The following is a 12,224-nucleotide window of genomic DNA, read 5'->3' on the forward strand; positions in this document are numbered from 1 at the left end:
ATTTTTATAATCATTGTTGCACCTTACTATTATGTGGTCGAAAAGGTTTACATTAAAGAAACTGATCTTGACCAGTTTTTTATTCACTCAGGGGATCCATTGTGAAGACGAAAGCAACTCTCTATACGGTACTTGGTCATCTAAATCGAACCAAGTCTTCACAGGACCAGGATTTTATGATCCCGTAGACGAGCTATTGATAGAGCCCTCGTTGCCTGGCCTCAGTTACTCATTCACTGAAGATGGTTGGTATGAAGAAGCTACTTATCAAGTGAGTGGTAATCCTCGTGACCCAACTTGCCCCAAGGCTTCTTTGATTTATCAACATGGTACATATAATATTTCAGAAAACGGTACTCTAACTTTGAATCCTATTGAAGTGGACGGCAGACAATTATTCAGCGATCCATGTACTGATCAAGGAGTCTCGACCTACTCTAGATACAACCAAACAGAAATATTCAAAGAATACAATGTAGGTATAGATCCTTACCATGGTATTTACACTCTACAGTTATACCAATTTGACGGTACACCAATGCAACCATTGTACTTGGCTTATAGGCCACCAATGATGCTGCCAACAGAAACATTAAATCCAACATCGTCTGCAGTCAGCACTGACGATGCATCCTCCAATAAGAAAAGATCACTCAGAAGTTTAGTGAGAAGAAGCCTAGAAAACAGACACAAGACAAATGCCGTTAAAAGAGAAAGTACCTCATTTTTGACCTCCAATGCCATTTGGTATATTTCTGCAGGCATGCTAGGTGTCGGTTCATTATTATTTTTAGCATTTTAGGCGCATTACAGGGATACTTATTCAATCGATGGGGGGAAAAAGAGGCCCTATGTGGCCTCCAAATAAATATTAAAATTACAAATATAAAGTGAATTATCTTAATCAGGCAAGAAAGAGAAAGAAACGAACAGTTTAAATTTTATGTACATAAAAAAGTGCATGTAATCGTATTAATAATTAAGGTGGATAGAAGACGTTTAGTAAGTTTTTCTAGGATAGTTAAATGTATAGGAGCACCATGAAAAATATTTTAATCAATGAAACACCGACATGCCTTCTTATGCACTCCTCCTTATACCCTCTTATATACATCATGGCCAACACTTAAATGTCAATTTCTTCGGTTTCTAGCCCGCAATCCGTGCATCTTCGTCTTTGAATTTGATAACCATCTTCATCAATTCCTCCATCAATCGGGGCACTAAAATGATGAATGTGGGCTTTCCCATGCTTCTTCTCTCTTAACCTATTGGTATATTCTTGAGCCCTTGTTTTCAGTCGCATTTCCTTGATTTTCTTTTCGTACTTTTTCTCCCTTCTCTGGGCTTTTCCTTCTTCACGACGCTGCCATTCTTTATCTAAGCCTTCTTCCCCATCCCACTTCTTGAATGCAAAGGCCTCCACTTCACATCTAACAAATAATTGCATTCTTGCAAACGTACCCGAATGAGGGTTCGGCTTCTCAAGTCTATGGAAAAGATCTTCATCATTCAGTTCAGGGTCTGTTAGAAAATAGTCTTCCTTACATTCCGTTTTCGTTAGCAGTGCATATTTTTCTGGACACTCTTTAGCACACTGCTTACAGACTTGTAGCTTGAAGATGTCATGTAGTATAGGATCCATCTCAATATTAATATGACATTCAACACATTTCGGCGCTTTTGAAATATGTTCTGGAGGTGGAGCGTTTTCGTACACCATTTTACGTTCTAGTTGTTCTCTTTTCCAGTCCTCCAGGGTTTTTTGCTTTTTAGACCCAAATTCAGATTCCATCTCTTGATCATCAGCAAAACCAGGATTCGGAAGCTTGTCCTTAGGGTTGATATAACCACCGTTCAAGTTTTGCATGGTGGCAAAATCGTACTCGATGTAATCTTGCTTCCTTATGCTGGGCCTGATTTTCCCCCATGAACTCTTATTCGGCACTGACGCATCTCTTTTACCTGTATCAACTCTTGCCTCTCCATGAGAGGAGCCAATGTCGGTACTAGCAAACATCGATGATTGTTCCTTACGAGTTCCCCCATTCACTGAAGCAGCAGCAGTATCAACACCCTGTTTTCTATCTGTAGCAGCGGGGACAGATGGGGGTTTTACAGTTTCATTCCTACTCTCTATTCGATTCAACTGGTCCTTATTAAGTATCCCCCTTTTTCTTAACCGTTCTATTGCTAATTTCCTGTTAGCTTCCTAGACACCTCACCTCATCGTTATATTGTTAGTAACGAGAGACCACACGGTGAAAAAATAATATACACAAACAATGCCATCTTCACATACTAGTTTAGCCTTTTGTTCGGGAGTCATAGCGCTTCTACTCACTCGATAGTTCTACCTCGAAGTCCCTGATGTCTACTCCCAGTTCCGATAAAACGCATTCCTACTTTTCTCTTTCGTGTATCTTCAACAAACGTAAAACATAATTGTTAGCAGCTTTTTTGTCAAAAGGACGGTACTTGAACGAAAAAAAGAACGGATCAAAGGATTATCGAATCCCCTACCAACAGTTTGTTCTAGTGTTCCAGCATCTTATCAAAATGATACCGTGCAGTATGGCCTTGTATACTGCACATACCTGTCTTTACGCTTCACCGCAGAGTCGAACCACGGTCCTCGTATAAGCCGTAGGGAAATCTACCGGTGCTATCGTTCTCGTTTGGATGATTTTCAGTATGGAAGAATTTGGATAGATCTTCACAACGCCATGATATATAAGAGACAGAGGTAGTAAGGTTTGAGACTGTGTTGGAATTATTACTGGCGCTCTATATCAAAACATAGTCAGTACGAACAACTAAAAAACAGCAGAACAATGAGGTTTTTTCCGCTCCTTTCGCTGATTGGTGTTGCAGGCTACATTATGAACGTGCTGTTCACTACTTGGTTGCCAACCAATTACATGTTTGATCCAAAAACTCTGAACGAAATATGTAACTCGGTCATCAGCAAACACAACGCAACAGACAACAACTCCACTGAATATCTGCTACAAGATATCAGAGACGCACTTGCCTCTCATTACGGGGACGAATACATCAACAAGTACGTCAGAGAAGAATGGATTTTCAACAATGCGGGTGGGGCAATGGGCCAAATGATCATTCTACATGCATCTGTATCCGAGTATCTAATTATATTCGGCACGGCTGTTGGTACAGAAGGTCACACCGGTGTTCACTTTGCCGATGACTACTTCACCATCTTACATGGTACGCAAATCGCGGCTTTGCCATATGCCACCGAAGCAGAAGTCTACACTCCTGGTATGACCCACCACTTGAAGAAGGGATACGCCAAACAATATAGCATGCCAGGTGGCTCCTTTGCCCTGGAACTGGCTCAAGGCTGGATCCCATGCATGTTGCCATTTGGGTTTTTGGACACTTTCTCCAGTACCCTTGATTTATATACTCTATATAGAACTGTCTACTTGACTGCTAGGGACATGGGTAAGAACTTATTGCAAAACGGAAAGTTCTAAACTGCCCGACCTTACGCAAGCAGTCTTTTGATAGCTCATTATAATATAGCTTATTATTATTACTATTATAACCTCTATTGTTTATTCAATTCATCTTTTTTATCACTGACAACGACTGAGTTATTCGGCATTTGCTTGAAGTGAAAAAGGCGACTTCCTTCTGGTGGACATAAAATCAATCTTCGATTCTTTGGGAGCGGTGTATGCGAATAAGTCATTTTAATTAGTGTTCAAAACAAGAAGAGACTACCGATATCCGACGTAAAATATGTCCGCACCAACTCCACTAGCAGAGGCCTCTCAAATTCCAACTATCCCGGCCCTTTCTCCCTTGACTGCGAAGCAATCCAAGGGAAATTTCTTCTCCTCAAACCCAATATCCAGCTTTGTCGTGGATACGTATAAGCAATTGCACTCTCATAGGCAATCTTTGGAGCTGGTCAACCCTGGTACTGTGGAAAATCTGAACAAAGAAGTCTCCCGTGACGTCTTTTTGTCTCAATATTTTTTCACCGGGCTAAGAGCAGACTTGAATAAGGCATTCTCCATGAATCCTGCCTTTCAAACTTCTCATACTTTCTCTATTGGTTCTCAAGCTTTGCCTAAGTACGCATTCTCCGCATTGTTTGCGAATGACAACCTTTTTGCGCAAGGTAACATCGACAACGATTTATCTGTTTCTGGTAGGCTAAACTATGGTTGGGACAAGAAAAACATTTCGAAAGTCAACTTACAAATATCAGAAGGTCAACCAACAATGTGCCAATTGGAACAAGATTACCAAGCTTCCGACTTTTCTGTAAATTTAAAGACATTGAACCCTTCATTATCTGATAAGGGTGAATTCACAGGTGTCGCTGTTGCATCTTTCCTGCAAAGTGTTACTCCTCAATTAGCTTTAGGTTTAGAAACTTTATACTCCAGAACTGACGGTAGTGCTCCAGGGGATGCTGGTGTTTCATACTTGACTCGTTACGTCTCCAAGAAGCAAGATTGGATTTTCTCGGGTCAGTTACAGGCCAACGGTGCTTTAATTGCATCACTATGGAGAAAAGTGGCACCAAATGTTGAAGCAGGTATCGAAACTACATTACAAGCTGGTATGGTCCCAATTACTGATCCATTGATGGGTACTCCAATTGGTATTCAACCTACTGTCGAAGGTTCTACTACTATTGGTGCCAAATACGAGTACAGACAATCTGTGTATCGTGGTACATTAGATTCTAATGGTAAAGTTGCATGCTTCTTAGAAAGAAAAGTTCTTCCAACCCTATCTGTTTTGTTTTGCGGTGAAATCGATCATTTCAAGAATGATACCAAGATAGGTTGCGGTTTGCAATTTGAAACCGCCGGTAACCAAGAATTACTAATGCTACAACAAGGCTTAGATGCCGATGGCAACCCATTGCAAGCTCTTCCTCAATTATGAAGTTCCTCCTTTCGGTTTTTCGAGGTTGAATCGATAATTCATTATTTTTTCATCTTTCCTCTTTGTTTTTTTATTATTTTTTGTACCGATTTCCCCCTCTACCTTACACTCCCACATTCTCTTTGTTTTTGTTTTAATATAAATAATTGTGTATATACGTGGGCACCAAGTTAAGGGAGAATTCCTTGTTTATAGTTATGATCCGTCTCATATCCTTTATTGTTACTTTTACGAGTGGTCCAAGGTAAAGGCAAGAGATTAAAATTGCAAAGATATTAGATTTGTTTCTCTACAAAAAATGAAAATTATATCAATAGATTAAATGTCCCAGCCATTCATATTTATGTCGTATAATTTTTCACGTTAATTTTAAATACTTCAATTTATGCAGTTGTGTTTGAATTGCGATTCAAAAATCACCAAATCCAGACATGGACCTTCTCTCTAACCTTCTATGCCTATCCAGCAAATATACAGAGGTGTCGATAAACGAATATGAACTATATCTTTTGTTTTGCTGTTTCAAATGAGTACTTGGGGCCATTATTGGAATGTTCAACACAGGAGCGGTTCGCCTGATAGCATTTTTGAATGCTTCATTGACTGAAACTGATACGGTATTGGTAGAGCCACTGAGACAGAGAAATTGTCCACACAGATCTGAATAAGTATTGGATATAGCCGAGAGGCTATTTTCTGCACTATCGTGTTCATCTTCCTCATCCAGCAAGTAATTTAGGTCATCATCATCACTATCACATATTTCAGTATTAGGGGACTCTATATTTAAAGTATGAGAAACTGTAAACTTATCGCTTAAGGACTCATTGTTCCCTATAGTAGCTTCTTCATTAATATGGGAAAATTGGCAAATTTTGCTAATGACATTTTCAAAAGCTTTCGCACTTTTTTCGAGCTCTGATCGAGTTTGACTAGTTAAAGGCAAAAACTCGATTTCCCAGTATCTTTCTGGATTATAAAAGCTGATAAAATATTTGAAGCCTGCCCCATTCAGCCGTGTTATTTGTAATTTGGGCAATACTGGATGAACAATATCGCCGTGCCTTCCTATTGATAAATAATTTACTACATGTCCACCATGACTACTGGCTTTACTAGGTTTCTGATCAGGTACCATATTTTCCTTCAACTTATCAAACCCTGTATATATCTGATATATTTCAATCGGACCTTTTGCCATTAAAGATGTAGGTTTTAACTTAATAGTGTTTTGACTATCTTGACTTTGTGTATCAATCAAAGAGGCTCTACTAGCTTCAGCGGCATTATATGTGGACATTTGAGAGCTTTTACGAACATGACTGTTGCTATTTGAAACATCGTTGTGAATGGGGACGAATGAATTCATGACCTGAACATTGCTGTACGTAAATAAGGAATACTTTTGCGTTGATATTCTTTTCCCTTGTGTTCCAGATTTCTTCGAGGACGTAACACTATTTTTTGTTTTCAAGGGCTTAGTTGTATCATTGGAGAGTTGCGTTGCATTCTGTTTTAACTTCTTATTATTAGTAAGTTTAAGTGATTGTTTCAAAGACTGAAATGTCGACTGGGATTTCTTTTCTTGCTTTGATGTAGATCTCAAGCTATTTTTCTTTGTTTCTCCCTTGGACAAAACCATGCCTGTTGGTTTAATTACCCTAAGAGTTATTAGATCAACAATCACAACCTTGTTGTCCTCAGAGCTGAAGGGATACCCCTCTCCACTTCATAACGAGGTAGTGCACTGTTTGATATATATTGCTCTTTTTGTTTACATCTTCGTCCCTCGTGACATGTATAGATATTGAAATATTAATGAATATAGCGCATGATGTATGGAAAATATTCAATTATAAAACTGCCTAATAAATATGAAGATTCTAACGGTGTTAATTGGAAATATCTTTTAAATTGTCTATATCACATATTCCAGTATACATAAGTAAGAAAACGTTTAAAGAAAACGAATAGAAAAAAAAATAAAACACAAAAGATAACAGTTTCTTTGTTCTTGACATTCATAAAAATGCATTATAATATTGTTTGCATGGGGTAATACTTGTATTATTAAAAGAAAGGAACAAATATTCATTGTTCAGAAGCTTAGAGATAAAAAAAAGAATTATAGACACAAAAGAAAAAGCATGGGTTAACATTAATTGACATTAATAATAGAAAGTGCGAGAAAAGGGTATTCTCTTAATCAACTCTCTTTCTACCAACCAAATGGTCAGCGATGAGCCTGGTAGCTTGCCAGTGGATGACCTTTGGCATTCTCATGGAAACTTCTGTTTCATAGTCATACAATTGTCTAATGGAGTTGTAAACAACGTGAGAACCCTTAACACCGACGACAGCAGCAGTGTCTGATATGATCTTGTCATCAGCATTGAAATTTTCTTCGGCAGCACGAGCTTCAGCAATGGCAGCTTGGTTGTCTTCGATGAAACCAACAGCTTTAATGGCCATCCTAGTAGCTCTGGTTCTATCGATTGGAGATGGCAAACCACCTTGTTGTACATGGCCTGGATAAGCTGGCTTAGCATCAAATCTACCATCAGCCTCAGCAGTAATAACGTCCGCCAATTTAGTGGCTGATAAAGCCTTGGATGCGTTTGTGCTCTTCAAAATTAGTTTACCAAATCTACCTCTACCTTCAGCCTTTTCGAAAGATTGAGCTAAGTACTCAATATCTTCAGATAACTGTTCTAATGAAATACCTTCTTCTGGGACATAAGAGACTTGAGCACCAACAGCCAAAGATGCGTAAGTAGCCAAATAACCGGAGTTACCACCTTGACAATCGACAACGAAAGCTCTACCTCTGGTGGACGAAGCGGATTGCTTAACAACGTCACAGTATTCCATCAAAGCATTCAAAGCGGTATCAGAACCCAAAGAGTATTCGGTACCTGGAACGTTGTTAGACAAAGTAGCAGGTATCAAGACCATTGGAATTCTGAAAGCTGGATAACTTTCTCTTGCTCTTTCTAGTTGATGTAAAGATTCAAAAGCTTCGAAACCACCAACGATGATCAAACCATCAAATTCGTATTTTTGGAAATAGTAAGCAATCATACCTAGATCAGCTTCTTCTGGGGTGACTCTATTGGTACCAATTTCAGAACCACCACGAGATTGCCATCCTAACATATCCTTCCAGTTCAAAGAACGAACACTCTCGTGTCTTGCCAAACCGGACCAACCATTGTAGATGGCATATGGTCTGTGACCTTGAGACATACAGTAAGTAGCCATTGAGTAAACTGCAGAGTTGATACCGCCTGCTGGAGCACCAACATTGACAATGGCGATCTTCAATCTCTTGTCCTTTGGTAGCTTTGGTTCGTTGTGGTCAGCAGAATTGATTGCCATGAAATTGTTGAGATGTTCAATGAACTCAGTGTCTCTCAGAGACATTGCTCTCTTGAAATCCTTAGCTTGAATAGCTTCCGCAACAGCTTTGGTCAACTTGACAGATTCCATTAATGGTTTACGAACAATTTTGTTCTCATTAACGGCAATTAATGGAGATGGTGTGTCTGGAGTAGATTCCAAAACGGCATTAACGGCTTCAAGACCTTGTAAAGTAGCCAAGATACGGTCGTAAGCAACAGCAGTACCACCTCTTTGAACATGGCCCAGAGTAGTGATTCTTGTATCTAAACCTAATCTGTCAACAAGAACTTTATGAACGTCACTTGGAGAAATTGGAGTCAAATCAGCAGCAATGGCACCCTCAGCAACAACAACGATCGTGGTTCTCTTACCCCTTGATCTGTGCTTCGAGACAATGTCACACATTTGGTCCTGCCATTCACTGGAAGTGGCAGGCTTTTCTGGAATAAAAATATAGTCAGCGGAAGTGGCAATACCAGCCAACAGAGCTAACCAACCACAGTTTCTACCCATAACCTCAACAACAAATGCTCTTGAGTGAGAGTTGGCAGTGGCCTCAACGTAGTCTATAGCCTTACAGATTCTGTCCAAAGCGGAATAAGCACCAATGGTAGCATCTGTGGTAGACATATCATTATCAATAGAACCCACAGTACCACAAATGTTCAAATGCTTCATTCTTTCATATTGTTCCTTAGAGATTCTGTCTGTCTTCAACAATTCTTCGATCAAAGAAGGCCATTCGGATCTAAATAGATCGGCACCGGTTAAAGAACCGTCACCACCACAAACAATCAAAGCATCGACACCAGCTTCAATTAAATGTTGAGCTCCTAACAATCTACCTTCCCGCTTCTTAAATTCCATGCAACGAGCGGTACCAATGTTGGTACCACCTTCTGCAGACCAACCACGAACATCTTCCCAGTGAAATTCCTTGATGTACTCTGGACCACCACGGACCAAACCTTCGTAACCTTCCATGACGACAAAGGCACGACATCCCTTGAAAATAGCCGAACGCACAATCGCCCTAACGTTAGAGTTCATACCTGGAGCATCACCACCAGAAGTCATGACGGCAATGGCCTTTTGAGGCTTGTTTGATGGCTTTGGTAAAGATGGATAAGTGTCGCTAGTTTTCATACGATAAGCCAAGTCAGTGTAAGAATGAACTTTAGATGACAGACCGGATTTAGCAGCTGTTTCTGGTGCAGGTGGTGGAGTTGGCTTGGTGGAAACTGCGTTCTTAGTAGAAGTGACACCCACCACGTTACCCAATGGGTCCAATGTGTACAATTGCATTGGGAAAAGTTCTGTTGGGTAACCTTGAAGAGGAGCGTTCATAGCGTTAAGAGTGTCTTTGACTGCTAAGATGTCCGAGGTGTTAAATACCAACGATTGGGAGGCATGGGATCTCCAGTCCTGAGACTTGGTGATACTGTTCAGTTCCTTTAGATGAACTTCAACATTTTTATTGGTTTTTTCATCCGGACGCAGAAGAACCTTCAAAGAGATGGAATCGTTAGACAATAAAGTAGAGTTTTCATCTGGAGAAGAACGATTTTCCAATGACAAAAACTTGGTGTAAAAATCTATGGCAGCTTTATAAGATTGAACGGAATATGCAGTGACGGTACAATAAGAAGTACCATTCACAAAAGGAGTAGTAACAGTCATTGCGTATGGTTATTTCTTGCCCAATGCTAAACTAGTCTCTAAATCTAGTTCTATTGTTGGAATGAAATAGATGAAAAGGTTTTTAAAGCAGAAAGAAGGAAAAAAAAAAAAAAAGAATTCTTTTTCTTTATGAAACTGAAGATAAGAACCTTTTAAGCAAGGAAGTGATAAATAGACGACAAAAGAAGAAAAATATTATTGTTTTATAAAATGCGAGTAGGAAAAATAAGAATGAGACCGGATAAAAAATAGCAGGAAAAAAACAACAACATGAAGCGAGAGACTTCATTGCGATGTAATAAATGAACAGTGGATAAAAGGCCGAATAGAATAAAAGGCCGATTTAACGTGCCAAACAAGAGATGACATACTGATCAAACCGATCAACTCTATATCTTTTTCTTTCCTGATCTTGAACTACCGTCATAACGTTATACGTAGGAAAAAAAAAACCGCAATCACGTAACTCTAGCTTCCACTATTCGGCTCTTGGGCTACCAGAATCCAGATGTACGGGTGGATTCTCGCGGAACGAAGAATTATATAAAAAAGTGGAAGCTGGATAAGAATTCATTACCCTAGGCATTGTTTCGTATTCAGTGACTCCGGTTTATTTTATTTCCAATCCCCTTGCCTCTTTTACCCCGGATTTGTATCCAACTCTATCTCAATCTTTGTTTCCCTCCAGCGTGGAGATGGTAATTGCTAGCGGTAAGGTTAGTGTTGCAAAGAGGGGGGAGTATGCAAGACTGGCTGAAACGAGCGATGATACGATGAATCAAATCATTGAGGAACGGCTGCGGATAATCTTCACACCCACAGTTTTCATGCAATAGGTTACTATATAGGTGTAGTATTTGCATCTGTGTAGATAAAGGTACTTGTAATGCCAGTCTTGAGCGTGAGCGTTTACGGCTTTTTTTTTTTCCCTTAGGTTCTTTCACGCTGTTTAGTTAAGATTAACGTTGATTAACTTAACGAACAACTGTATACAGTAGCATAGCTTTTTAGACTATATTTATGCATATTGTCAGATCTTTCGCCCTAAAATAAAGAAGACGATAAAATACAAACATGTTGAGTACGAGTAGCAACAGACCAATATCTGCGCATCTAACCATCCATTACAAACCTATTCAGGAGGAGGAGGAGAATGAGATGAGAAGCGGAACCAGGGGAGGCAAGCATCATGATGACTATCTTCCGGAGAGAAACAGGTCTCCTACCCCTAACAAGAAACATGAGTTTATTAGAACGGTGCTCAATATCAACGACAACGATAGCGGACTTTCAGAGTCCTGCTCGCCAAGAAAGGAGTTGCCTAATGGGGGGGCCGGGAACGCAGACCTACTTGGAGACTTCATTTCTAAAAGACAGCAGAGACTGTCTAATTCAATGAATATATACGATCTTTACCAATGTGTGCACAATCTGTCTCCTAACAGCAATAACCATCAGTTCATAGCCAGAAGATTCAGCGAGTCTCATATTCCCTCCTTGCATCATCGTCAGCAGCAACAATCAACAAGGGCGAAAAACTTTGTACAGTCTCCCAAGGATATCCAAAGGATCGCTTCATACGCGGCAGATTCCGACCAAAGAGTCATGTATTTACCAAACTATCACCAGTCTGCTCCCTCCACGGCCCTATCAGTAGCGGAACAGAGAGCGGCTAAACCAAGAAAACTCCCAAACAACGACAGCACAGAAAAATACATACTACAACTGGAACTCTCGTCGTGCGGCTCCCAGCCAATATCACCAAAGACTCAGTCGGAATTCCGTCCTTCCTGCTCTTCTTCCAACTGCTCGTCATCTTCGTCATCATCTGTATCTTCATCTGTCTCTGTCTCAGATCCGAATAACATAACAGCTTATGAAACGCATAATGTCCGCCCCCAGTTCCCTAATGACCAGCCTCTAGACATTTCCAGTCCTTGTACAAGACACCATCATAGAAGGAACTCCATTGCTGTAAAATTTGACAAGGCTTTGTATAAAAAAACGACAAGATAGTTGGTTAGGACGCCCAAACTAGGTACGCCTACCATTGAAAAAAAAATTCTTACGACTTCACGAATACTTCCCCTCTTGCCTCTATTCTTTTTTGCCCTTTAACAGTTGTTGCTTTCATATTTACACACATACCCTCGCAAACACATAGACGAAAGTCACGTGCTAATATACGTGAACATTTACATATATAT

The 12,224-nt window shown here is 39.9% G+C and overlaps 7 protein-coding genes across 7 annotated transcripts; 4 read left to right on the forward strand and 3 right to left on the reverse strand.

The window, feature by feature from the left end:
- Positions 1–31: 31 nt before the first annotated feature.
- On the forward strand, positions 32–802 carry ROT1 (Rot1p; the record flags this gene model as incomplete). The annotated part of the gene is made up of 1 exon (XM_056224922.1): positions 32–802. The coding sequence occupies one exon, from the start codon at positions 32–34 to the stop codon at positions 800–802; it is 771 nt and encodes a 256-aa protein (XP_056078791.1).
- Positions 803–1,126: 324 nt separating this feature from the next.
- RAD14 (DNA repair protein RAD14) lies at positions 1,127–2,020 on the reverse strand (the record flags this gene model as incomplete). Its single annotated transcript, XM_056224923.1, has 1 exon — positions 1,127–2,020. One exon carries the CDS (start codon positions 2,018–2,020, stop codon positions 1,127–1,129), a length of 894 nt encoding a protein of 297 aa, XP_056078792.1.
- Positions 2,021–2,834: 814 nt separating this feature from the next.
- ERG2 (C-8 sterol isomerase ERG2) lies at positions 2,835–3,503 on the forward strand (the record flags this gene model as incomplete). The annotated part of the gene is made up of 1 exon (XM_056224924.1): positions 2,835–3,503. One exon carries the CDS (start codon positions 2,835–2,837, stop codon positions 3,501–3,503), a length of 669 nt encoding a protein of 222 aa, XP_056078793.1.
- A 268-nt stretch (positions 3,504–3,771) lies between these two features.
- TOM40 (TOM complex pore protein TOM40) lies at positions 3,772–4,935 on the forward strand (the record flags this gene model as incomplete). The annotated part of the gene is made up of 1 exon (XM_056224925.1): positions 3,772–4,935. The coding sequence occupies one exon, from the start codon at positions 3,772–3,774 to the stop codon at positions 4,933–4,935; it is 1,164 nt and encodes a 387-aa protein (XP_056078794.1).
- Positions 4,936–5,344: 409 nt separating this feature from the next.
- On the reverse strand, positions 5,345–6,577 carry INP1 (Inp1p; the record flags this gene model as incomplete). Its single annotated transcript, XM_056224926.1, has 1 exon — positions 5,345–6,577. One exon carries the CDS (start codon positions 6,575–6,577, stop codon positions 5,345–5,347), a length of 1,233 nt encoding a protein of 410 aa, XP_056078795.1.
- Positions 6,578–7,137: 560 nt separating this feature from the next.
- On the reverse strand, positions 7,138–10,017 carry PFK2 (6-phosphofructokinase subunit beta; the record flags this gene model as incomplete). The annotated part of the gene is made up of 1 exon (XM_056224927.1): positions 7,138–10,017. The coding sequence occupies one exon, from the start codon at positions 10,015–10,017 to the stop codon at positions 7,138–7,140; it is 2,880 nt and encodes a 959-aa protein (XP_056078796.1).
- Positions 10,018–11,091: 1,074 nt separating this feature from the next.
- SMKI13G3280 (uncharacterized protein) lies at positions 11,092–12,033 on the forward strand (the record flags this gene model as incomplete). The annotated part of the gene is made up of 1 exon (XM_056224928.1): positions 11,092–12,033. The coding sequence occupies one exon, from the start codon at positions 11,092–11,094 to the stop codon at positions 12,031–12,033; it is 942 nt and encodes a 313-aa protein (XP_056078797.1).
- Positions 12,034–12,224: the final 191 nt, after the last annotated feature.

Source organism: Saccharomyces mikatae, assembly GCF_947241705.1.
Source record: "Saccharomyces mikatae IFO 1815 strain IFO1815 genome assembly, chromosome: 13".
Taxonomy (NCBI): domain Eukaryota; kingdom Fungi; phylum Ascomycota; class Saccharomycetes; order Saccharomycetales; family Saccharomycetaceae; genus Saccharomyces; species Saccharomyces mikatae.